The sequence below is a fragment of the Fukomys damarensis genome, unplaced genomic scaffold, assembly GCF_012274545.1.
Source record: "Fukomys damarensis isolate Sample0158 unplaced genomic scaffold, DMR_v1.0_HiC HiC_scaffold_12, whole genome shotgun sequence".
In the NCBI taxonomy this organism is placed as follows: domain Eukaryota; kingdom Metazoa; phylum Chordata; class Mammalia; order Rodentia; family Bathyergidae; genus Fukomys; species Fukomys damarensis.
The window spans coordinates 4,806,615-4,829,137 of NW_022900924.1; the positions used below are offsets into that span (position 1 = coordinate 4,806,615).

Genomic DNA, 22,523 nt, shown 5'->3' on the forward strand with positions numbered 1-22,523 from the left:
CCGCCCGCCACCGGCAGGCGCGCGCTCCGCCTCTGTGCCGGGTTCAAGTTCCGACTCCAGGACTCTAGCAGGGTGACCTGGGAAGCAGTTTAAGTTCTGTGAACTCCGACCTTCCTCTCTGTAGACTGGGACAGTAAAGCAGGCGGCGGCGGGGGGCTTCCTGTCTGGCCACCCCTCCGGGCCCTAGCCCGGGGGGAGGCTCTGTGGGCGGACACCCCGGCCTGCAAGCCTTTGGCGCCCCCTGGCGAGGCGTTGTTCTACTGCCGGCTGGTTGCCCGCAGGTGACTGGGGTCCTGGGATTCAGCAAAGAAAGACCTGAAGAATTGGATGGGGAGACTGACCCCTCAGAGATGACCCTAGCAGCAAAAGCAGAAAGTAACCGGAGGCCCAGCCTCTGGGGAGGAGGAAGCACCCTCTTTCCTCCCAGGAGAATTTCACGGGGCAGTTTCGGAAACCGCCCCATCCTTTTCCCCTTCCCCCTGCTGGACAATGGCTCTTTGTACTTCCTTCCCTCCCTCCACGCACGGCGGTGGTGCCTGGGAGGGTGGGGAGCAGAGAACACAGCGGGGACACTGTGGGCTGACCTTTGTCTGCAGCCGCAAAGGGACCGGTCATACCGAGGGTCCACCCCGTGGCCCTGCCCCACCCGCTTAGGGGGACCAGAGGAGGGAGTCCCAGCTTCCAGTGAGGAGAGCTCTCAACTTCCCCCGAGGAAGTCAGAGTCCCGATGGTGGTAGCAGAATCAGAGTGTCCCAAACAGAGAGAAAACCAGGCCAGGTGCCCGCACACCCTCATTTCTAGGGAGTCCAATGCGGCTCCCAGGGATTGCAGAAGCGGCCACACTGCCACACTAGGTTTGTTTTTAGGGATAAGGGTTACGTCTCTGAGCCCAGGGCATTGGGAATGGGGACCCCAAAGACAAAAGACTGGTCACTGTGCTTCTGGGCCTCCTTATCCTCTGCACAGGAGGGCCAGCTGGCGCCTGAGGCCACCAATCTCCAAGTGTTGGGTTTTTTTTGTTTTTTTTTTTTTCTTTTGGTACCTGGATCTAACTCGCAACCTTGCACTTGCGAGGCAGCTGGTAGAACCACTGAGTTAAATCCCCGGCCCCTGGCTTTGACATTTCTATCCTAGGCCAGAGGGATCCCCAACACAATTCCAGGGTCCTTGGAATTCTCCACCATGACAAACAGGCCCCAGCACCACAGCTCTCTTCAATCTAGGGCAGGCCCTAGAGAGAGAGTCCTGGGTTCAAATCCTAACTCAGGTCATATGACCATAAGCAAATCATTTCTACGGAGCCTCTGTTTCCTCTTCTGTCAGGAATAATATCGTATCTAGGGTTTTTGTGAGGTGAGGACTAGTGGGGGCTTAGTACATGGTCTGACGCAGTCAGGTTCTTAGTAAGTATATCCTACCTTTCCCATTTGGACTCTCCTCTCCCTCCTGATGGCTAGACCCCAAGTCGCTGTTCCATCCCCTCTCCTGAGGTGGGGCCCTTGTCCCATCTGGCAAGTAAAGAAACAGAGACATAAGAAAACAGTTAAGAGCAGTTAGTAACATGCCCCTGACCATCCAGGCAGAACCAACTGGTGCTCTGGTCTGAGTTTTAGAAAACCTCCCATAGCTCTTCAGGAATGTGGAGCTCCAGGGCTCTGTCTTTCCAGGCTCTTACCACTCTTTTTTCTTTTTTTTTTCCTTGCCACTGTTAAGACCAAGACCAGTTGGCTAATGGCTGAATTAGCCAGCCCACATTCCCTGCTGAAACCTGTCTCTTTCTACCCACTCCAGTTCCCCAGCTCGCCTACCAGGCGGGAAGGAATGACGGAAGGGAAAGCTAAAGCAGAAGAGGATAGCGGGTGCTCGGGCATGAGGAAATCACCTTGCCTTTACTTGCTCCCATCAGGCTATCAGACCACACACTTCTGGCTTATCTCTCCCACTGTCTTCCTGGGAGGCCCTGGGCCGCGGTGCTCTCTCTTGAGCTGTACAGGATCCCGGGGGGGGGGTGGCTTTTCCAGGCAGTGTGGAGGAGGCACCAGGATCAGCTGACTCGGCCCAGAAAAGGTGCCCTTTCCTGAACCTTATTAGACTATCCACCCTGAGTTTCCTGCAGAGCTGAGAAGCTGGTGGGAGTACCTGTCCCCCATGGATACCCTCTCTAGGGCTCTGGGTAGCCCCTAGGGCAGCCTTGTCTCTCTGGGGGACTGACCCTCCCACTATGGGGCCTGGCTCCTTTGATGGTGGCTAGGGCTAGGTCAAGGCCAATGCAGGGGTTGGGGGTGGAGATGCTCCACAGCCAGGCGGGGAGCTGGGAGATTCCTAAGAAAATGCCCCTCAAGGGGGCTGGGGGGATAAAATTTAAAAAATTTTTTAAATGTCCCTGCCTTAGTTTCCCAGTCTGTTACCCGCAGAGCTATGTTGCTCTTGGGACTAGAACATGGATGCCTTCCTTGCTCCAGGGGCACTCCAGCTGACTAAATCCCCTGTTTTTCTCCAGGGCTTCTTGTTAGTCGTTCACAGGGGTGACCTTCCTCCTCTCGCAGTGGCTGTGTGGCTCTTGGGGGTCTGGTGAGGGCCTATAAAGGGCAAGAGTCAGTCACAGTAGGTGCTCTGTGAACCACAATATGCAGCAGGCTCCGCAGGATCCTTGATCCCTGAGTTGGGTCTCCCCCTGACAACCTCCAGTGGGTGGGTGGCCAGGCATGTGAAGGGCTTGAGGCAGACTGAGTACCCATTGTGCCCTAGGCAAAGCCGTGGGCAGCTGGTACCAAAGTGACCTGCCCCTCTCTCCCACCTGCCCTATAGCTAGAGGTCACAGCAGATCTGGCAGAGCGGCGGCGCATCCGTTCAGCCATCCGGGAGCTGCAGCGGCAGGAGCTGGAGCGGGAGGAGGAAGCCCTGGCATCCAAACGCTTCCGTGCTGAGCGACAGGAAAACAAGGAGAACTGGCTGCAGTGAGTCGGAGATCAGACATGCAGGTGGGAGGGAGAGTGCGTACCGGGCTCAGCTCACGCATGCAGGCAGCTCTGAGCACAGGTTTATCTCCTGTGTGTGAGTTGGCAAAGTGTGCACAATCGGAAGTCTGTGTGCTGATCATGGTATCCTTGTCACACTGGTGTGGACATGACTGTGCTTGTCCCCGGGTCCAGGGACGTACATTTATCAGTGTGCAGTCAGAGGACGTGCATAGAGAGCCTCTGCTTCTCTGCCGAAGTTCTAGGCACCCTGTCCTGGCCCCTACCTTTAGCTCACGACCTGTCCACGGTGGTGATAGTTACAGTCATAATATTTCCACAGCTCTCAGCATCAGGAAGCCGAACAGCGGGCTGCCCTGACACGGCTGGCAGGGCAGCTGGAGTCCATGAATGACGTGGAGGAGCTAACCACACTGGTGAGGCCCGGGCCAGGGTAGGCCACAGGGAAGGGCAGAAATCCTGCACTCCACAGCCCCACCCTGGAGGCCTGTTTTTCACCCACAGCTGCGAAGTGCGGGTGAATATGAGGAACGCAAGCTGATCCGAGCTGCCATCCGCCGTGTACGGGCTCAGGAGATTGAGGGTAGGTGCCCTGTCCGGCCCCCTCCCTGCCCTGCTGAGTGCTGCCTGCAGTGCTTCCCGGACACTTGCCTGACATTTGCCCCTTGCCCTTCCAGCTGCCACCGTGGCTGGGAGGTTGTGCGGTGGGCGTCCCAACAGTGGCTCCAGAGAAGACAGCAAGGAGCAGGCGGCACACAGGCTGGAACAGTGTGAGGTCAGGAGCCGGCACGCGGCGGGAGGGCGGCCCAGGAATGCCCATAAATGCCCGGGCTCAGAGTGCCTATTTGTCCTTGCCACTGTGAATGGCAACCCCCAGCCTGTGTTTGGGGGACACCTAGCCTGCCGGCACCGCGCCCAGCTCTCTGCCCCTCCCCTGTTGCCACCCTCGTCGATACACAGGCACCTCCCCACCTCCACTCCTACTGTCCACCCGCACCTCTGCCATCCAGTCTCCACTCAGCAGCCAGAGGGATATCTTAGAGATGCAAATCTGACCCCGGTACTTCCCTGCATAGACCCATCCCCACATTTCCCCTTGCCTTCCAGACAGCCTACATCTTTACCTTGGGTCATCAAAGTGCTGGCAGACCTGGTAGGGCACTTGTTCAGAGAGTCTGCTATGTTCTCCACAGAGTGTGAGAAAAGTCAGGCCACGCAGATACCCTAAATGGCCAGCAGAGGCCGCTGAGTCCTTGGTCCTGGTAGGACTCCTTACGCTCCTTGAGGCTAAGGCCAGGGTCCTCTGCTCCCGGGATCTACCCAGGCTGGGCGCCCCCAGCTGGTATCCTGCTATCCCCAGACAGTGACGTAAGGAACTGGTCCTCTCAGAACCACCTTTGGCTAGGCAGTGCCAAGTGACTGGGAAGTAGAGATCAGAGGCTTGTGCAGGTGTGCTCATAGGAAGCCGTGCCCAGCCCTCTGCTTTGCATGCCCTGCCCTAGGTACCTGCCATCCTGGTCCTGCATGAGTGGGGGTGGCACTCAAGGCGGAGGAGCCTCGGTTGCATCTTATGGATCCCCTGCAGGTGTCAGAACACAAAGAAGAAGAACAGGCAGAAGTTCCAGAGCCAACCCCAACCCCTGAGGGTTCCAGCCAGGATGTGACCACCGTGACACTCTTGCTGAGAGCCCCACCTGGGGACACACCTAGCTCAACTGCCTCGCCTGACGATTCACCCTCCGCTGCCTCTCCTGAGCCTTCACTGGAACCTGCCGGAGCCCAGTGTGCTGCCGCTGAGGCTCCAGGCAGCTCAGAGCCACCTCCCAGCACCCCCAGGACTCCCACCCCTGAGCTTTCAGAATCACTGGCCCAACCCAACACAGAGGGGCAGGTGGTCAACGAGGTGAGTCTGGACCAGGGGCAGGGATGCCAGGCAGATGAGCTCCTTGATCTAGGAGTCAGTCCTGCCTATAACATGTTTCCCTTGCAGCTCCTGCCTGGCCCCGCAGAGCTTCCTGCTGCCCAAGCCCCCACCAGAGGCCCCTCCAACAAAAGCAGAGCAAGTGAGGATCATAGAAGGGGTGGCTGCAGGCATCTGCCTTCCCTGCCCCATCCTTTTTCCTGCCTGCAGAATGAACTGTGGTGCCTGGACAGCTCCAGTCTCCTTGGGTCCACACAGTCCCTGACATTCCCCTCTACTGCCCCTGAGGTGTCCCCGCCCCCAGCCAGACCCAACCCTGCCACCCATGGCCAGAGGCCTCCCTGCAGCCTTGAAAGGCAACAGGCCTCAGGCACATTCTTCTCCCCAATAAGGGAGTGCACCCATCTCACAGAAGGAGCCGTGGGCAATTCTGGCCAGGAGGTGTCCCCCAGCACCACGGGCAGGGAAGATCTGGACCCTCTTCCTCCAGCCAAACCTTAGCCCTGGCACCCGGGAGTATCCAAGTCACCCTAGGGCCAAGGGGGGGGGGGGAAGAAGGAGGAAACCCTGCCACCCATGGCCAGAGGCCTCCCTGCAGCCTTGAAAGGCAACAGGCCTCAGGCACATTCTTCTCCCCAATAAGGGAGTGCACCCATCTCACAGAAGGAGCCGTGGGCAATTCTGGCCAGGAGGTGTCCCCCAGCACCACGGGCAGGGAAGATCTGGACCCTCTTCCTCCAGCCAAACCTTAGCCCTGGCACCCGGGAGTATCCAAGTCACCCTAGGGCCAAGGGGGGGGGGGTAAGAAGGAGGTCCCTGTAGGAAATGTGGCAGAGTGGGAAGGCCGGAGCAGGGGCAGTGCAGAGGAGGATGGGGTGGTTGGAGTTCCTGGAAGATCTGAGAGGCCAGGGAGGTGTGAAGGACGGAAATATAAGTGGATGCCCCGCTATCCGTTCTCCTTTCTCTTCTCCCACGTGGTTGTCACTCCCTCCTTGCTCAATCTGCCAGACCTGGCTGGACCCCAACCCTGTCAACGTCCTCTGTCTGTTCTCAGCCCCCAACAGCCAGCTCAAAATCAAGGTACTGCGTTTTTGGTCTTTTGGGTTTTTTTGTTGTTGTTGTTGTTGTTGTTTTTGGTACTGGGGATTGAATTTGGGACCTTGTGCTTATGAGGCAGGCAAGGCACCACTGAACTAATTCCCAGCTCTACTGCCTGTTCTTCACAGCCCCAGGCTCTGGGCATTTCCTGTCCCACCCAGCCACTGACAGCCCTCTCATCCCTTCTAGAGTCCACCCCGCTTGCCAGCGGACCTTCCCCATTCCAGCGGGCTGGATCTGTGCGGGATCGAGTCCGAAAGTTCACATCCGATTCTCCTACAACAGCCAGGCTTCGGAACAGCCCGGCCCGAGCAGCCCTTGCTTCCCTGACCCCCACAAGACTTCTAGGTCCCTCCCTCATCAGCACCACCTCTGCCTCCTCCTCCAGCAACTCCTCCTCTCGGGGCCCCAGTGACATCTCCTCCCAGTTCAGCAAGGAGCAAAAAGGAATAGCTCGGCCCCTGGCCCAGCTTCAGAGCTGCCCCCAAGAGGAGGGCCCCAGAGGGCGGGGCTTGGCCGCCAGGTCCCTTGAAAACAGAGCAGGGGGGCCCGTGGCCTGCTCAGAGGAGCCCAGTGCCCCGCTGCCCGTGGCTGTCGGTACTGCCGAGCCAGGGGGCAGTATGAAGACCACATTCACCATCGAGATCAAGGATGGCCGTGGCCAGGCTTCCGCGGGCCGGGTGCTACTACCCACAAGCAACCAGAGGGCAGGTAGGCCTCCCCACTGATTGCCCACTACTGGGGATGAGTACCCACAGCCACCCATCTCTGCACGTAGCACGTGGGCCGTGGCTGGGGCTCAGGGTCTCCAAAAGGTGTTGTGGAAAGAAAGGTGCCCTCAACCCTGGCTGACACTGCCCTCACTTCCCCTGAGCCTGACAGCCATCCTTCTCCCCACCCAGAACTGACCCTGGGGCTGCGGACACCCCCCACCCTCCTCAGCACCAGTGGTGTGAACAAGAACACCATCACCCATGTCAGCAGTCCCGGGAGCCTCACCCGGGTGGGCAGTGTCACTCACGTCACCACCTTCAGCCATGCCTCCCCTGGTAGCCGAGGAGGCTGCAGCATTAAGGTGAGGCCCTTCTCACCCCACCAGCTCCATCATCCATCACGGTCACACCAGCAGGGTTCCTCTGCTCTGCTCCCTCACCGCTGTTCATACAGAGAAACGGAGGCCCAGAGAGGGAAGGTGGCTGTCCACAGTCTGTGGCCCGTTGGTGGCAGAACTAAGACCAAACTGTAGTGTATAAACCACCAGGCACGTCAGAAATTCACTTGAAGGGCCGGGGATTTAGCTCAGTGGCACCGCACCTGCCTCTCAAGCACAAGGCTCTGAGTTCAATCCTTGGTATCAAAAAGGAAAAAAGAAAGAAAGAAAGAAATTCACTTGATAGGGGCTTTCCCATTTTCTGATCTTTGATCCTTCATAATTTGGTTCATTTCTAAGGAGCAGATGAAAAAGCTGAGGCACAGGGAGGACGGTAGAGGCTTGCCTCCCTCTTCTTGTGACTGCCCCGGTGACACTGCTCCCAACCCACACTGGACATCAGCACCGAAGTGCAGAGCAGCTCGTCAGCTCATCCAGCATCAGCCCGAGCCATTAGGAGATTGGAGATTAGTGATCAGCATCTGCAGCGACCTCCTGGTGGGGGTTGGGCAGAGCACTGATGGGAGACATGCAGGCAGCAAGGTACCGGTCAGGCGCAGCAGCAGCCTAGCAGGTGCCACGGGAACTGAATACGTTGTACCCTTCCATTATTCATTTCCCAGCCCGGGATCAACTGGCTGTGAACTCAGCAGGGGAAGGGATCCCTAGTGGGCTACCCAGCTGCCCAGGTAACGCCCTCTGTGCTGGCCGAGGTGGGATGGTTAAAGCCAGGTTTGAGCCTTCTCAAGGGTGGAAGGGAGAGCGTAGGGGCAAGAAAACACCTTTCCTCCAACAAAACAGGACCCACATGTCCTCTGCTAAGGGACTGAGGTAGAGTGTCATGGGGAGATGGTTGCATGAGGTCCATAGAAGATGCCACAGTGAGACCTGGGTCTAGAACTGCCAATTTGCCAGTTTCCTCATCCAGAAAGAGCAGATGGTGTGCCTGCCATGACTTGTTCAGAGTCTGTAGTTGGATCTGAACGCCTGAGAAGGACCTTTACCTCAGGGCCAAGACCCTTGTTTAGAGTGGATTGAGAAAGTCCCACCGCCCTGTGCCTCCATACCCCCACCCATTTAAGGCTTTCTAAGCCTTGCACTGCACAGGGGAAGCCGGGCAGGCTCTGGAGTCTGGCAGACTCAGTCCTCACACCTAGTACGCGTGCTAGCTCAGACAGACCTAGTACCTGCTCCCTGCCTCAGTTTCCCCACTTGAGAAGCATGGAGCCCTAGCCTCGATAATCCTTTAGAATCTGTGCAGCCTTGCTATGCCGTAGGTCTGCGATCTGCGGGGCCAGGGCCAGGCCTAGCAGTTGCCTGCTTGGGCAGGCCGCCCCTCCCCCACTCTGTCCCCTCCACAGAGGAGCCCAGAATAGGTTTCTATTTGGGCCCCAGCTTCCAGCTGGCTGGTGGCAGCCTGGGAGGCTGATAGGGGCGGGGCAGCCCTGCTGCCCTTGCCTTCGCCCTCGGGCCAGCTACAGAGACTCTGGCCCTGCCAGCCACAGGCAGCAGGCCCTGCCACTGTCCCAACATCACACCCCATAGAATCCCCACCAGCACTATGCCAGGGGTCCCTGGGCCTGGGCCTGGGCCTGAGATGGCTGCAGCCCTGGAGGAGCAGTTGGGCAAGGTGTTGGAGGAGCTGCAGTCAGTGGCTGAGGCCGGCCGAGCAGCAGTGACCCAGGCAGCTGAGGCAGCTGTAGCCACCGTGGAGCCAGTAGCTCGAGCAACCGAAGAGCTGCGGGTGGAGACGGCCACGATGAGCCGGCGGCTGGACACGCTGAGCAGGCAGGTGGAGATGCTGAGCCTACGGCTGGGGGTCCCACTTGTGCTGGATCTTGAGCCTGAGCTGGAGCCTAGTGAGCTGTTCCTGGCTGCCACCGACCCCGAGGCCCTCTTCCAGGCATCTGAGGATGCTGGAACCCCTGTGGCCCACCCACCTGCCTTCAGCACCCGCCGCCGCTCCTCCACCGGCCCTCCCTGCAGCAGCAGTCTCGTAAGTCCCTCTTGATCGGAGGGAGGGAATGGTTTTGAGCCAGGCCCTACCCTGACTGAGTGACCTTAGGTGTGCACCACCTTCATGGGCTTCAGTTTCTCTATCTATACGGAGAACTAGGACCTGAGAGCTCTAAGACTGGGAAAAGTGAACGCCTGTAACAGCCCCAGTTATGCATGGCAGCTGTTCTGGCAGCCTCTGGCATGGCCTAGCCCCCGTTTGGTCCCCAAACCCCCTCCACTGCCAGGCCGAGCCTGCCTGAAACAGCTGCCACCTCGGCTCTCCTTACTCTTACAGTAGACCAGAGAGGCCCTGCCAGAAAGCGAGAGGTCTGGAGGCTGGGAGGTGGAGGTACAGGGGCCGTGAGGTCTTGAGATTCCTTGGAGGATGGTTCCCAGCAGGAGGGGAAGGTGACAAACAGGAGGGCTTCAGAGAGGTCTTGGCTCATGGAAGCCCTGGTCAGACATCTGGTCAGGAGCCCTCCGGCCCTGGTCCAGCCCCCTTGGCAAGGCAGGGTGGGGTATGTGCCACCTGGGAACTGACCAAGGAGGACTTGGCCTCAGGAATCGGACACTGCCCGGGATGGGGCTGGGAATGAAGCAACAGAGAGAGCTCAGGCTCAGGAGTTAGGTTCCCTTCAGCTCAAACCCCAGGCTGCCAGGCTGCATTGTGTTTACAGAGGTACTGTGGGCAGTTAGTTCCCTTGAACCTTAGTTTTTCCTTCTGCTGAATAAGGACAGTAATAGCCCTAGTGTTGATACAAACGCTACCAAATGGAAATCATGACTACTGCTAACTACCAGTCGTATTAATACAACTGTGGACATGTGGGAAAGCCCACCACACGTCTGTCTTCGTCTCTTCCCTGAGCCTGACACCGACCTGGCCATCGAAGACAGGGAAGCTACCGGTCATTTCCAAATCTGTGCCAACAGCCCCAGGATCTGGCCTTCTGCCCTTGGGGACACGGTGGGTTACACACGTACCCCTGGCCTCTCCCTGTCCCATAGATGGAGCCAGAGCCAGTGCAGCCTCCCTCTGCGGCAGTGGAAGCCGCTAATGGCGCAGAGCTGAGCCAGGTGGAGAAAGCATCACAGGGCCAGAGCCCACGGAGCACTGAGGAGTTGATGGCCATTGAGGATGAAGGAGTCCTGGACAAGATGGTACAGTGGTTCCGCTGGGTTAGGGGTTGGCAGGGAGGCAGGGACCGGCAGGCCGCAGGTGGGCAGTAACAACTCTGTCTGCAGCTGGATCAGAGTACAGACTTTGAGGAGCGGAAGCGCATCCGGGCTGCACTCCGCGAGCTCAGACAGAGGAAGAGAGGTAGAGAGCCCTGCTGTAGGTGCAGCTGTCCCACCCCGCTCTGCTCTGCCCGCTCTGAGCTCCATTCATGGTGCTCCAGTTCAGTAACTGCCCTGCCCATCTCTGCCTTCCCTACACCCAGCTCCTCCCTCCCCCTTCCGCCTGGATCCAGCTGCTCCCTTCCCTAGCTGCTTCTCTCCCCCTGGCCATCCCAGCGACTGTCCCTAAGCAGCATCCCTCCTCTGTTGTTGTTTTTTTGGTTGTTTGGTTTTGGGGGGGTCTTTTGTTTGTTTGTTTGTTTGTTTTGAGACAGTGTCTGTGTAGTTGAGACTGACCTGCAACTAACTGTGTAGCCCAGGCTGGTTTTAAACTCACAGCGATCCTCCTGCCTCAGCCTCCTGAGTGCTGGGATTACAGGCGTGCGCCACTACGCCAGTAGCTTCCCTTCTCTGTTCTGGACCCAGCTACTCCTCTCTCAGCCACTGTCTCCTTGGATACAATTGCTTCTCTGAGTACTATCAACTCTCCCTCCCTGAATTCAGACACGCTTTCTCCCAGGTGCTCCCCCCATCCACTGATGGCCCCCTCAGCCTCTACCCAGCTTCCCCCTTTCTGGACACAGCTACTTCTTCCACCTGATAATTCCTTTCCAGACACAGCTGTTCTTTCCCTGATTTCGAGTCTCTTATTCCTCCAGATGCTCTCAATTTCTCCCTCTCTAAATCTAGCTGCTTTCCCCAGCCCCCCGATGGCCACCCCAGCCTCCCTTCCTACATCCTTTAGGCCCGGTCAACCCTCTTCAGCAGCTTCTCTCCCACTACCCTTTCTCTGGGTTGGATTACTTCTCACACGCCTCCCGTCACCCCCTCTCCTGATCTGGACAGTTCGTCCTCCAGCTGCTCTTCTCCCTCCTAAGACCCGTTCTGCGGACCACTCAGCTACTGCGTTCACCCAGCTTCTCCTTGCCTGGATCCCAGCCCCTTCCTCCCTAGATCTAGACCCTCCTGACTCAGCTGCTCATTCCTATAGAAATACCCTTCTTGGACCCAAGTGCCCCTGAGGTCAGCTATTCCCTAGTTTTCCTCTGAGTCCACCACCCCCATTCCACTCCCTGACAAGGTATAGCTGCCCTCCCCCGCGAGCTGCTCCTAGAGAGGCCCTGGTCACCTGTGCCGGTTTTTCTAACAAGCTGCCCTCCGTCCCATCTTTTGTGCCCCGCGTGTCTGTGCATATGGGCTGTGTGGGCACTGGGTGGCCCTTCTGGGCATGCACGGGGCATCCCCTGCCCAGATCAGCGGGACAAGGAGCGGGAACGGCGACTGCAGGAGGCGCGGGCCCGGCCAGGGGAGAGGCGAAGCGACACAGCCACGGAGACCACCACGAGGCACAGCCAGCGGGCAGCTGATGGCTCTGCTGTCAGCACTGTCACCAAGACTGAGCGGCTCGTCCAGTCCAGTAAGGGGCCAAGCAGGGCTCGGGGTGGGAGCACATCCTCCCCCACGGCCCCCTGTGACCCTTCCTGTCACCTCCTGTGCCTCTAGGTGATGGCACACGGACGGCCCGCACCACCACAGTGGAGTCCAGTTTTGTGAGGCGCTCGGAGAGTAAGGCTGCCTGACTTCACCTTGTGCCTGCCTGCCTACTCGCCTCCTCGGGCTCTTCCTCAACCACTCTCTATGTCCTCAGCTGCACCATCACTTTGTCTTCTCTGACTGTGGTTATCACCATCCCTCTGTACAGTCTCTCCTGTTTCCTGCTGTCCAGATCCGGGCCTCGCCTCAACCCCTTCCTCCTTTTTTGCAGATGGCAGTGGCAGCACTACAGTGCAGACCAAGACCTTCTCCTCTTCCTCTTCTTCATCTAAGAAAATGGGCAGGTGGGCATGGGCACCTACTCCCATACCACAGAGGAGTCAGTGCCACAGAGACCCTCATGGCAAACCCATCCTGCAGAGGGACAGACTGAGGTGCTGGGAGGTGTTAGGTATACAGCCAAGAAGGGGCAAAGGAGAGTCAGCCCGCTCCTGTTTGTTTTATGGTCTCAATCCTCAGCCACACCGTGGAAGAGGTAGATGCTCAGGGAAACCCGAGACTTGCTTAGGGCCTCACAGCTCTGAGAGGCAGCAGTGACATCAAACCCTTAGAAAGGCCTACTGGCACTGCCCGCTGGTACTGCCACTTTGCGGTGTCACGAGCCACCTCCCAAGTAACGGAGCATCTTAGCCCCTTGAGAGAGGTGTATACTTCATGCTACAGAGGATGAGGGCGCTGACAGAAAGCAGGGATTGGATCGGAATCCAGGCTGGAGATCAGAGGCTCCAGGGACTCTGAATCAGGGACTTGCACGCAGGCTATGCCCCCTATGTCTTCTGAAGTCCTAGGCAAGTTATTGTCTCTGGCCTCAGTTTCCTTGTCTTTAGTGGAAATAGTGTGGGTCTCCCCCCTCGCCCATTGTAAAGTTTAAAATGATGCACAGGAAGGCTAAGGGTGTCGCCCAGTGGTAAAGCACTTTGCCTCCCATGCTGGAGACCCTGGGCTCCATCCTCAGCACTGAATAAATTAAAAGGATCGACAGACATGAGCTATTACTATTGTGACCATCATTCTTATGTTGGTCATTTTTTATTAATTGATTCTGAACTTGACGATGCAGTAAACCTTCTCAGAGAACATTTGGGAGCAAAGCCTGACCAAGAAAGCCTGATTCCCAACTTGCTGCTGTGTGGGCCAAAGTGCACTCCTTTGTGCAATGGGCGTGATGAAACGCTGCCTCCCTCACTGTTCAGAGGTGCAGTCAGTGGAGATAACGCGGTGTGGGCGAGACTACAGGACCCCTGTCTCGGCCAGCGATGGCCAAGGCTCGTGGCTCAGGAGCAGCCCTCCTCCAGCCTGATGATCACCTCCCACCCACAGCATCTTTGACCGAGAGGACCAGGCCAGCCCACGGGCTGGCAGCCTGGCAGCACTTGAAAAACGCCAGGCGGAGAAAAAGAAAGAACTGATGAAGGCACAGAGTCTGCCCAAGACCTCAGCGTCCCAAGCACGCAAGGCCATGATAGAGAAGCTGGAGAAAGAGGGCACCTCTGGGTGAGCAGCCGAGGGTGCCTGATGACCACAGGCAGGGGGCGCTGCGTGCCGGTGAGATGGGAGCAGCAGCGCTCGAACTGTGATGGGAGGGGTCGGGAGGTCATCGGAGGCGGGGCCTACGGGTCCACAGGACGGTTCTGCTGAATGGTGACCTTGCTCTGATGCCGCCCCTGCAGCAGCCCTGGTGGACCTCGCGTGGCCGTGCAGCGTTCCACCAGCTTCGGAGTCCCCAATGCCAACAGCATCAAGCAGATGTTGCTGGACTGGTGCCGAGCCAAGACACGTGGCTATGAGGTGAGCCCTCAGAGGGCCCGGGTTAGCGCCTCACTCCCCCGTAGGCTTCACAACTACCCTGTGCTCTGGCAGGAAACATGAAAAAGCTTCTGGGCTGAGGAAACTGAGGCTCGAAGAGGATGTGTGGCACGCCCCAGGCCCCAGACCCTAGGTCTAATGAGGACCCGCTGGGTTATGGGCTTGATTCCAAACCAGATCCCACTCTTGGAGCACCCTCCTGGTTGCACCGGGGCGGGTTTGGGGGCTGAGTTACTTTCTGTGAGGAAAGGAATGGTGGAGGTGTGACCATGGCCTTAGCTCAGTGGCACTGGACCTCTCCATAGCTGTGTCCCCCTAAGTCACAGACACGGGAGTTGACAAACGGAGTTGGAGGAGGTTCATACTCTGAGGCTGCGGGGCCTCTCTAAGCCCAGTTGCCCTAGGTCTAAAATGCCCACACATGGGGTGGGGGTACACGCTGGGTCAGAAGAGTTACTCCCTGGGGTCCTGACCTGTCCTCCTGCTCCTAGCACGTGGACATCCAGAACTTCTCCTCCAGCTGGAGTGATGGGATGGCTTTCTGTGCCCTGGTCCACAACTTCTTCCCCGAGGCCTTTGACTATGGGCAGCTTAGCCCACAGAACCGGCGCCAGAACTTTGAAGTGGCCTTCTCATCCGCAGAGTAAGTGTGGGCCCCAGGTGAGACCCCCTGGAGCTGGCCAGCCACACTGTCGGTCTCCAGCTGAGACCCTAACCCAGAGAGTCCCTGTCCTCCTCCGCCCCTGCCCACCTGCTGCTGAGTGTGCCGGTGCCCGCCGGAAGGAAGGAGCGGCAGGCCCGCCTACCAGCCCAGGCCAAAGCCCACCAGGTGGCCCTGTCCATATCCCTTGCCTCCTCCCTCTGCCCCTTCTCCCTCATTTCTCCCTTTCTCTGTCCTGCTCTCCTCCCACAATCACCAGAGCTTTCCGCTCCCACGGGGTCCCGGCTGGAGATTCCAAAAGGAGGCTCCTGGCCCGGGCACCGTGCCCGTGCAGCCTATATAGGTGCTTATATAGGACATCAGCAAGCCCTCCACTTTGGAATCATCGCCCCTTCTGCTCACCTCACCCTCAGCACCCTCCTCCATCTGTCTTTCTCTCTCTGCCCTTCTCCTTCTGGTTCCCTCTAGATTTCTTCGTCCTCCTCCCCCACCTCCTCTCACGCCTCCCTCACCCCCGCTCCCCGGGGCACAGCCCTCCTCTCCGATCTCGACGCCGTGCCGTTGCCCCCACCCCGTGTTCCCGCTTGTCCCAAGAGTTCTCTGCACCTGACTGGTCTGACCCCCCACCCCTGTCTGCATCGCACACCGTTAGTGACGGGTAGTGAGCGGCACATCCACGAGAGGGCGGGGGCATGCGGGGGGCTGGCAGAGCGCAGCACTGAGAACGTAACTGAACTCATGTCTCTGTGTGTGTGTGTATGTGTGTGTCTCTCTTCTCTCTTCTCAACCTCTGCCTCCCTTTCCCCGGCTGGGCCCTGCCTACCTGCCCCTGCCTGGCCCCCTACCCTCCCCAGGACCCATGCGGACTGCCCGCAACTCCTGGACACAGAGGACATGGTGCGGCTTCGAGAGCCCGACTGGAAGTGCGTGTACACGTACATCCAGGAGTTCTACCGCTGTCTGGTCCAGAAGGGGCTGGTAAAAACCAAAAAGTCCTAACCCCTGCTCGGGGCCCCACGGTGAGAAACACTGCCTCTCCCACCTGCCCTGTTTCACCGGAATCTGCTCATCGGGGCTCAGAGAAGTGAATGGGAGGCGGGTAGGGGATGCGACGGGGGGCCCTCTAAAAGCCAAGGAGGCAGACAGAACCCTGACTTCTGGTTGTAAGGCCGAGCAGGTGAAGCCATTACTAATGAGCAGCAGCAGCGCAGGTGAGCAGGATTATGATGGGAAAAACCCAGGAGACCATGGGATCCCAGGGGAGGCACCTCACTCTGGCTATAGGCCCTGGATGGCTCTCCGAAAAAAGTGCAGACTAAGCTGGGATCTGAGCAACAAATTCAGGCTAAGGGAGGGAGAAGAAGTTCCAGACGGAGGGATCAGGGCCCGATCCCTCTGCTCAGGACCAGATCAGAGATACGAGAAGGGAAGGAACTTGAGTCTTGGGTGTGAGGATGCAGGAAGGGGCACAGTGAGGAATTTGAACTTCCTACTGAGGATAAGAATCCTCAAGGTTCTCAAACAAGGAGGGCTGGATGTGGTCAGATTAGCATTCTAGAACATTCCTTGGGTGAAGCCTGGGTTGGACTAGATGGCTGCAGTGGCATTAGAAGTAAGAGGGAAACATGCTGGGAGTACACCTGCCTAGCATTTGAGAAACCTTAGGTTGGACCACCAGCACTGGGAAAAAAACAAAACAAACAAACAAATCTATTTCCAAGCTTGCAAGGTGGGTACTGGAGAGTTGTTGGTGTCGTATCCCAAGCTGGGGAGTTCAGAAACTGGACCAGTTCAACAGGAAGATGTTTCTGGCTGAAAGTCCTGGATTCCCCGAGCCAGCTGTGGCATTTCCTCTCTGGCCTTCTTACCTTAAGGCTACAATAGATACTTTAGATCCTGAACTAACTGCCTCATTATAGACAATTCCCTCGGAGAAGTGAAGTGAGCTCAGTGTCCGCGGGGCAGGGAGTTAGGGCGAGACCTGGGTCCAAGTATTGGCTCTCCATACTCCCCCATTTAGTGGCTCTCTTCCTTGCCCTATCACCCGTTTTATATAGAAAAGTAAAAACAGGATCAGAAGGAACAAAGGGCTTGCTCAGAGTAATAGAAGTCAGGGACAGAGCCAACCAGGGTGCGCTCAGATGCGCTAAAGGACCTGGGGTCACTGCAGTGGGCATCCTGTGTGCATGTACTCAGTGGCGCAGGTGAGGGAAAGATGGGTTTGGTGCTGTCTCCAGGTCATATATGGACTTAGGAACTTCTGCCCAGTGAGCTGGCCTGAAGGGAGAGGAGCCTAGATCAACCCCTGATCCAGTTGGAAAGTGTGACTCAGCTGTACTGTTGCTCCAGTTGCTTGGCGTTTGGCTTGTCACCGGGGCTGCCTGAGCCCTGAGCCGTGTGCCCCACTGTAAACAATGGCTTTATAAGGTCTCCGGGGAAGGCACCAAGGGTGGGAGGGAGCTCCAGATTGGGGGAGGGAAGCCGCAATCCCTGGGAAGATAGCCACAGCTGGAAGAAGCTTCAGAGAAAGGCTGCCTCTGCACCATGGTACAGCTGGAGAAACAAGCCCAGTATGGGGCGGAGAAAACCCCACGAGCGCACAGCACGTCAGAGGCAGCACTAAGAACCTCTTACTCATCCTAAGCGTTTCCAAGGTCTCAAATGGAGGTAGAGATGCTGTTATAAGGAGAAGGAAACAGAGCCACAGAATAGGACAGGGCCTTGTCTAGCATCCACAGATGGTTGGAGCAGACCATGGGCTGAAGGGATTTTCCACCTCCTGGGTTTCTTCCTTGAAGGAGTGCACAAGAGCTGGGAGTAGCCCCAGCCCTACCTATAGCCCTGGGATTTGATCCTGAAGGTACAAGATGGAAGGTGGTCTCAGGCTCTCCTGGCTCGTGGAATCAGGAACAGTCCCTGGCCTTGTCTCCTCTGCTGAAGCAAATTCATTCCACATTTACCATGTGCCACGTGTGGCAGGTGGGAGAGTACAAACGGAGCGAGGCAGGAAAGTCTTGATTTGGGAGAGGAAGAAAAGCAAGGCCATAGAGCAGACTTCAGCTTCAGAGCTCTGGGGCTGTCTTTTGTGTCATAGCCACAACCTGCTCACTCCAGAGTGCAGAAATGGCTCCTGTGGTAGGGCAGAGGAGGCACCAGATGCCAGAGCCCAGGCCCCCATCAGGTTCGACCTTGCACCTACTGAGCTAGGAGGTTGAAAGAGGTCCTCTGCCCCCTGACTTGGTTTCCCTAAATGTAAAGTGAAGCTTGCACTCTGAAAGACATCAGAAGACTAGTTCTGCCCCTGAGCATGGATCCAGTCAGTATTGGCTGGAATAAAGGTGCCTCCTTTGCTGTACCGAAGGCAGATGATAAGTTAAAAAACAACAACAAAAAACCTGCCTCCCAACACAGACACACACACACACACACACACACACACACACCCCTCTCTCTCCACGGTCTCCATTTCCACAGTATGGACGTTCCCTGGGGCAAGGACAAGAGTCCCTGGGCCTCTTGGCACGAAGCGCCAGATCAGGCAGCTGGTGCATAATCATCAAAGGTCCAGGGTGTCACTGGGGTAAGCCCCGGCCATGGAAAAGGATTTGCCAATGGTGCAGCCCCTCCCGTGCACTGGCCCAGCTGGGAGCCCTCTAGCAACTGGAGTGTGCCAGTGAGGGAGGGCAGAAGGCCGCCTCCCTACCCTCTGCCCGCCTTCGCCACTACTGCTTGCCTACCTCTGCTACCGGTACCGTGGCCTCTAGGCTTAGGCTGATGGCCCCGGGCCAGGACTTCCCCGCCTTCCTCGAAGGCTTTTTTTCCCAATCAGTGAACAGTTTGGAGCAGGCTGCGGCAATGAAAAAGACCTCGGGGTAGAGGGGAGCTACAAGAGGTGGGCTGGTGCTCACAACCATCGCGCCCCCGTCGTCCCCCCTTCCCCCGCAGGATGTTGGTGGACTGCGTGCCCCTGGTGGAAGTGGAGGACATGATGATCATGGGCAAGAAGCCCGACCCCAAGTGCGTCTTCACCTATGTGCAGTCGCTCTACAACCACCTGCGGCGCCATGAGCTGCGCCTGCGCGGCAAGAATGTCTAGCAACCCCCCCAGATCGCCCGCGGCGGGGCGCCACCCGCCCTCCCGGCACAGTCCCCTCCCCGTGTGCCTGCCCACGGCCGCCAAGTCTGTGCGACACCCTCCCCCGCCTACACTCGCAGCGTTTTGATAAATTATTGGTTTTCAACGGTCCTGACTTCTCTGCCTCTTTTGTGGACGGGGTCGGGCTGTGAATGATCCCAGGAAGGTCCCCAACTCCCGAAGCCCGGCAGGGAAGGGGGTGCCCCTATTCCGATCTCCCACACCACCCACCCGCATCGGCAAGGACGAAGCAAGCCTCGATCGAGGTGTAGGGGTATTTAGTGGAGCTGGGAAAGGAAGAAGCTGGTGGGGGGGGCTTCCCCCACCCTGTCCCCGCTGGCCGGAAGACGGGCATCGGTCCTCAGCAAGGGAGGTGCTCCCGGGACGCTGAGCACTTCATTCGGTCTTCAGGGCGGAGGCAGGGTGGCCCCAGCTCCGCTGCGCCCTCGCATCTACAGGTCAGGTCGCTCGGGGGCCTTAGCCGGGGCCCACAAGTACTCGGCGGGCACCTGAGCTTCGCGCGCCGCCTTGCGGTAGAAGCCGAGCTCCCGCACCAGCGCGTTGATCTCTTCTCGGGTCATGGGGCTGAGGGGGATGCGCTGAGGCGGGGGGAAAGGGCGGGGTCGGCTTGCGGGCCCCACCTCTCACCCACCCCGCCCGCCTGCCAAGGTTTCACCTCTAATTCCTCGTAACGGTTGTTCAGCAGTACGAGTTCCGGGTCGGCCCCAGGGAGGTGTTTCATCACCAGGTTGTGGCTGGGGAGGGGGTTAAGGGGGTAGTAGTGGGAAAAGGGAGGTTGGGGCTCCTAGGGCTTCAGTGTGAACAGCGCTGCCTTCTGTACCCAGATGGGTAGGGAACCCGTCGGCAAGTGAGGAATGTAGGGTTCAACAAAGGAAAGGGCCCTTCTCCTCACTAATCAATCTCTTGTCTACTACCCAATTTAGGAACTACCTCAGAATCCTTTGGGCAGTCAACAGAATCGATTGTACTTGTCCTCTCTGAAGTTAAGTAGATTTTTCTAAGTGCCCCCCCCTCCCCAGAATAGGATACTACAATGGAATGTCCTCGGTGACGAAGGCCTTCACCTGGGGAGGAATCAGAGCATTAGAGAGCACAGCCCCAACGCCCTCCACAGACAGGAGACTGCAGCCCAGTGAGGTCATACATCGAGTCCGAGGCAGGCTCCGGACTCCCAGCCCTGAGATTTTTTTTCCCTGCCCGCAACCATTGAGACCATGTTGCCCATTCTCCAAGAGGCAACATGGTGGTCAGAGCCAGAGACCCCTTCCTTCATACTCACCTCCTTTAGGCGGCTCAGCTGTCATCCTCCACAGGTCTGGAAGGGAACAAAGGGGATAGGTCAGGATTCCCTCACATCTTACTCCACCAAGACTCTATCCTCATCTCCGAGTTGGGTCAGGCTGTGAGTTATCTTCAGCACAGTTTCCAGGGTGGGACAGAGGTGGAGGTCCCTTATGGGCAGAAGGGGGAACAGGGCACAGGTGGAGAATCTCGGGTCTACAGACACCAGGAAAAGAGGAGCAAGGCAGAGGCGCACAGGGCACTTACCAGCCCCGGGCTCCTGCCTGGACCCTGTTGATTGTTGACTCCCAGTGCCCAAGAGACAGACATGATAGCCCTGTGCCTCTCAGGCAGTGGAGACCTGGGTCTGCCCTTCTGCCCCTGAAGCCTTAGGGTATAGGCAGCCAGAAGAAAACAGCTCAGAACTGCCCTGGAGGTCCCCATTAGCAGTACCTGCCATCTGGTCCCTACCCCACCCCACACAGCGCAAGCCCTGCCAGCCACCTGCGGCCCAGCCCCACAGACCATCTGGCTGTTTCCCTCACTTGGAAAGGTTGAGGAGCCCCACCTTGCATTCCTGAAGGGGAGGCTGTCTCCCTACAGGAGACCAGACTCTAGGGCCACCTATTCCAGGGCGCCCTTAACCTGCTCCCCTTGTGTCAGCCAGAAAAGTAAGGCCTAGAAAAAGGTTATGAGGGCACAAGTCACAAAGCAAAGTAGACTCAGGAGGGAAATTTTCTAGGGGGAAGGTGGGCAAATAGAAACCGAATTTCTCAGCCCCTTTCCGTGGCTCCTACACAGTGGGAGGAGGCTCCCAGAAAGTGCTCCCTGCCCCAGGAGAAAGGGCAGACAAGCTCTGGAGCCCGAAGCCCTAGAACTAGAGTGGAGGAGGAATTCCAAGAAAAAGTGGAGTGATGGGGGATGGGGCATTGGCTCCGAGGTTATTTGTCACAGATCTTAAAGAGTTAAGGGTCTGGACCAATAACATCCAAAGGCCCCTGCCGGTCCGAATGGGGAGCAGGGCCAGGACGCAAAGTCGGTGTCCCGGGCTTCCACAGAGGCTGCTGGGCATCCCGGCACTGAGGACCAGAAGGGATGGTCTCTGCGCCATCGGGGAAGAAAAGCAAGAGAACTGGGTTGGGGTGCTCCTGGGGCCAAAACTGGCGACAGTCGTAAGGATGTGGGGTAATAGGGTGGGGGGGCCGTGGCACCGGGAGTGGGGGTGGGGGCACTCACTTCTACCCGGCCCCGGGCCAGGCCGCGCAGACGGTTCCAGTTCGGCTGATAGGTGGTGACGGCGGTGGCTGGGACCACAAGCGCCACGAAAAACAGCAACAGCGGCGGCGGCGACAACAGGAGGCCCATCGGAACCTGGCGGAAAATGATCCTCAGGCTGGAGGACAACCAACGGGCCGCTGCGCCACGTCTGGGCCAGCAACTGGCCCCGCCCCCACCGAGGCCCCGCCCCGAGAAGACCACGCCCCAGAGCCGGTCCAGGTCCAGGGCTCGGGTGGGTGCCTTCCGCTCCCTTCCTCCTTGGTGCCGACTTCTCTCAGGCCTTCGCTTCCCCAGACCGGAGAAGTCTCCGGCGGACTGAGAGTGGATGCTCCTGCAAGAAGCAATCGCACAACGCCACTTCCCGCCAGCAGAGGGTGCGGGCGGAACGTGGAGGGACACGGGAGGTTCTGGGTCAGACCCTCGAGTTTAAACTAGACGCGGAAGCCTGGGAAATCCTTGTTTGAACATTTTATGTCTTTGGACGAAATCCCAATCAGGGTTTCGATTTCCCAAGCACACACTGTGGCGTTAGAACATTACCTACGCCGTAGGAGTTGAAAGGATAAAAGGGTTAATACACATAAAGCTCATTCGAATAGTATCTGGTGTTGCCTTTCATTATTGGCTAATTTTTTACCTCATCGATGTCTCCGCGAACTCCGTTTTCCCGGTTAGGAATCACGCTTAGAAATGTGAAATAGGTAAAGTTGTAGGTCTGGGATTTGAACTCAGAACTCACTACCTCATCTCGATTAGATCAGGGTGCAGCTTCCCCTCTTGATGCCTTCAGCAGACACAGGTATGGTAAGGGACCTTTTGTCACTTTGGCAGATTCAACTAACCACCAGTTGAAAATATTAGGCAGTAAAAATTGCATCTGTACTGAACAGGTGCAACTTTTTTTTTCCTTATCATTAGTCCCTCGACAGTACTATATAACAACTATTTATGTAATATTCACATTACATTAGGTATTATAAGTCATCTAGGGATAGTTTAAAGTACACAGGAGGATGTGGGTAAATTCTATGCAAATACTGTTTCCCTTTATGTAAAGGACTTGAGTATCCTTAGATTTAGGATTTGAGGTGCAGCTGTCCTGGAAACAATTAGTCCTCCACAGACACCGAGAGATCATTATGCTCTTTCTCACTGAATCCCATTAGAGAATCGCTCCTAACATTGCACCAAGGCTACAGTATAACATTCACAGATGAGCCGGGCGTGGTGGCGCATACCTGTAATCCCAGCACTTGGGAGGCTGAGGCAGGAGGATCACTGTGAGTTCAAGACCAGCCTGGGCT

The 22,523-nt window shown here is 57.4% G+C and overlaps 2 protein-coding genes across 5 annotated transcripts in view; one reads left to right on the forward strand and one right to left on the reverse strand.

The window, feature by feature from the left end:
* The window catches only part of Smtn (smoothelin), a 22,877-nt gene extending 4,128 nt beyond the window's left edge, over nucleotides 1-18,749 (forward strand). The window contains exons 3-21 of one of the 4 annotated variants that reach the window (XM_010603810.3): nucleotides 2,809-2,957; nucleotides 3,301-3,394; nucleotides 3,483-3,561; nucleotides 3,656-3,753; nucleotides 4,564-4,881; nucleotides 4,969-5,041; nucleotides 5,908-5,979; nucleotides 6,187-6,708; nucleotides 6,900-7,072; nucleotides 10,154-10,306; nucleotides 10,391-10,466; nucleotides 11,736-11,900; nucleotides 11,987-12,049; nucleotides 12,249-12,321; nucleotides 13,358-13,531; nucleotides 13,708-13,825; nucleotides 14,335-14,486; nucleotides 15,359-15,523; nucleotides 18,450-18,532. In XM_010603810.3, coding sequence (XP_010602112.1) covers nucleotides 2,809-2,957; nucleotides 3,301-3,394; nucleotides 3,483-3,561; nucleotides 3,656-3,753; nucleotides 4,564-4,881; nucleotides 4,969-5,041; nucleotides 5,908-5,979; nucleotides 6,187-6,708; nucleotides 6,900-7,072; nucleotides 10,154-10,306; nucleotides 10,391-10,466; nucleotides 11,736-11,900; nucleotides 11,987-12,049; nucleotides 12,249-12,321; nucleotides 13,358-13,531; nucleotides 13,708-13,825; nucleotides 14,335-14,486; nucleotides 15,359-15,503 — 2,697 coding nt within the window. In that variant the 3' untranslated portion in view covers nucleotides 15,504-15,523; nucleotides 18,450-18,532. Of the gene's footprint in view, nucleotides 1-2,808; nucleotides 2,958-3,300; nucleotides 3,395-3,482; nucleotides 3,562-3,655; nucleotides 3,754-4,563; nucleotides 4,882-4,968; nucleotides 5,042-5,907; nucleotides 5,980-6,186; nucleotides 6,709-6,899; nucleotides 7,073-9,050; nucleotides 9,144-10,153; nucleotides 10,307-10,390; nucleotides 10,467-11,735; nucleotides 11,901-11,986; nucleotides 12,050-12,248; nucleotides 12,322-13,357; nucleotides 13,532-13,707; nucleotides 13,826-14,334; nucleotides 14,487-15,358; nucleotides 15,524-18,449 lie in introns of all 4 variants that reach the window. The other 3 variants (XM_010603811.3, XM_010603809.3, XM_033762320.1) reach the window with 3 other exon arrangements.
* Nucleotides 18,750-18,900: 151 nt separating this feature from the next.
* Selenom (selenoprotein M) lies at nucleotides 18,901-21,404 on the reverse strand. Its single transcript, XM_033762321.1, has 5 exons — nucleotides 21,178-21,404; nucleotides 19,940-19,975; nucleotides 19,690-19,724; nucleotides 19,316-19,394; nucleotides 18,901-19,238 (listed from the first exon to the last, which is right to left on the reverse strand). The coding sequence occupies exons 1-5, from the start codon at nucleotides 21,304-21,306 to the stop codon at nucleotides 19,092-19,094; spliced, it is 426 nt and encodes a 141-aa protein (XP_033618212.1). The 5' UTR covers nucleotides 21,307-21,404; the 3' UTR covers nucleotides 18,901-19,091.
* Nucleotides 21,405-22,523: the final 1,119 nt, after the last annotated feature.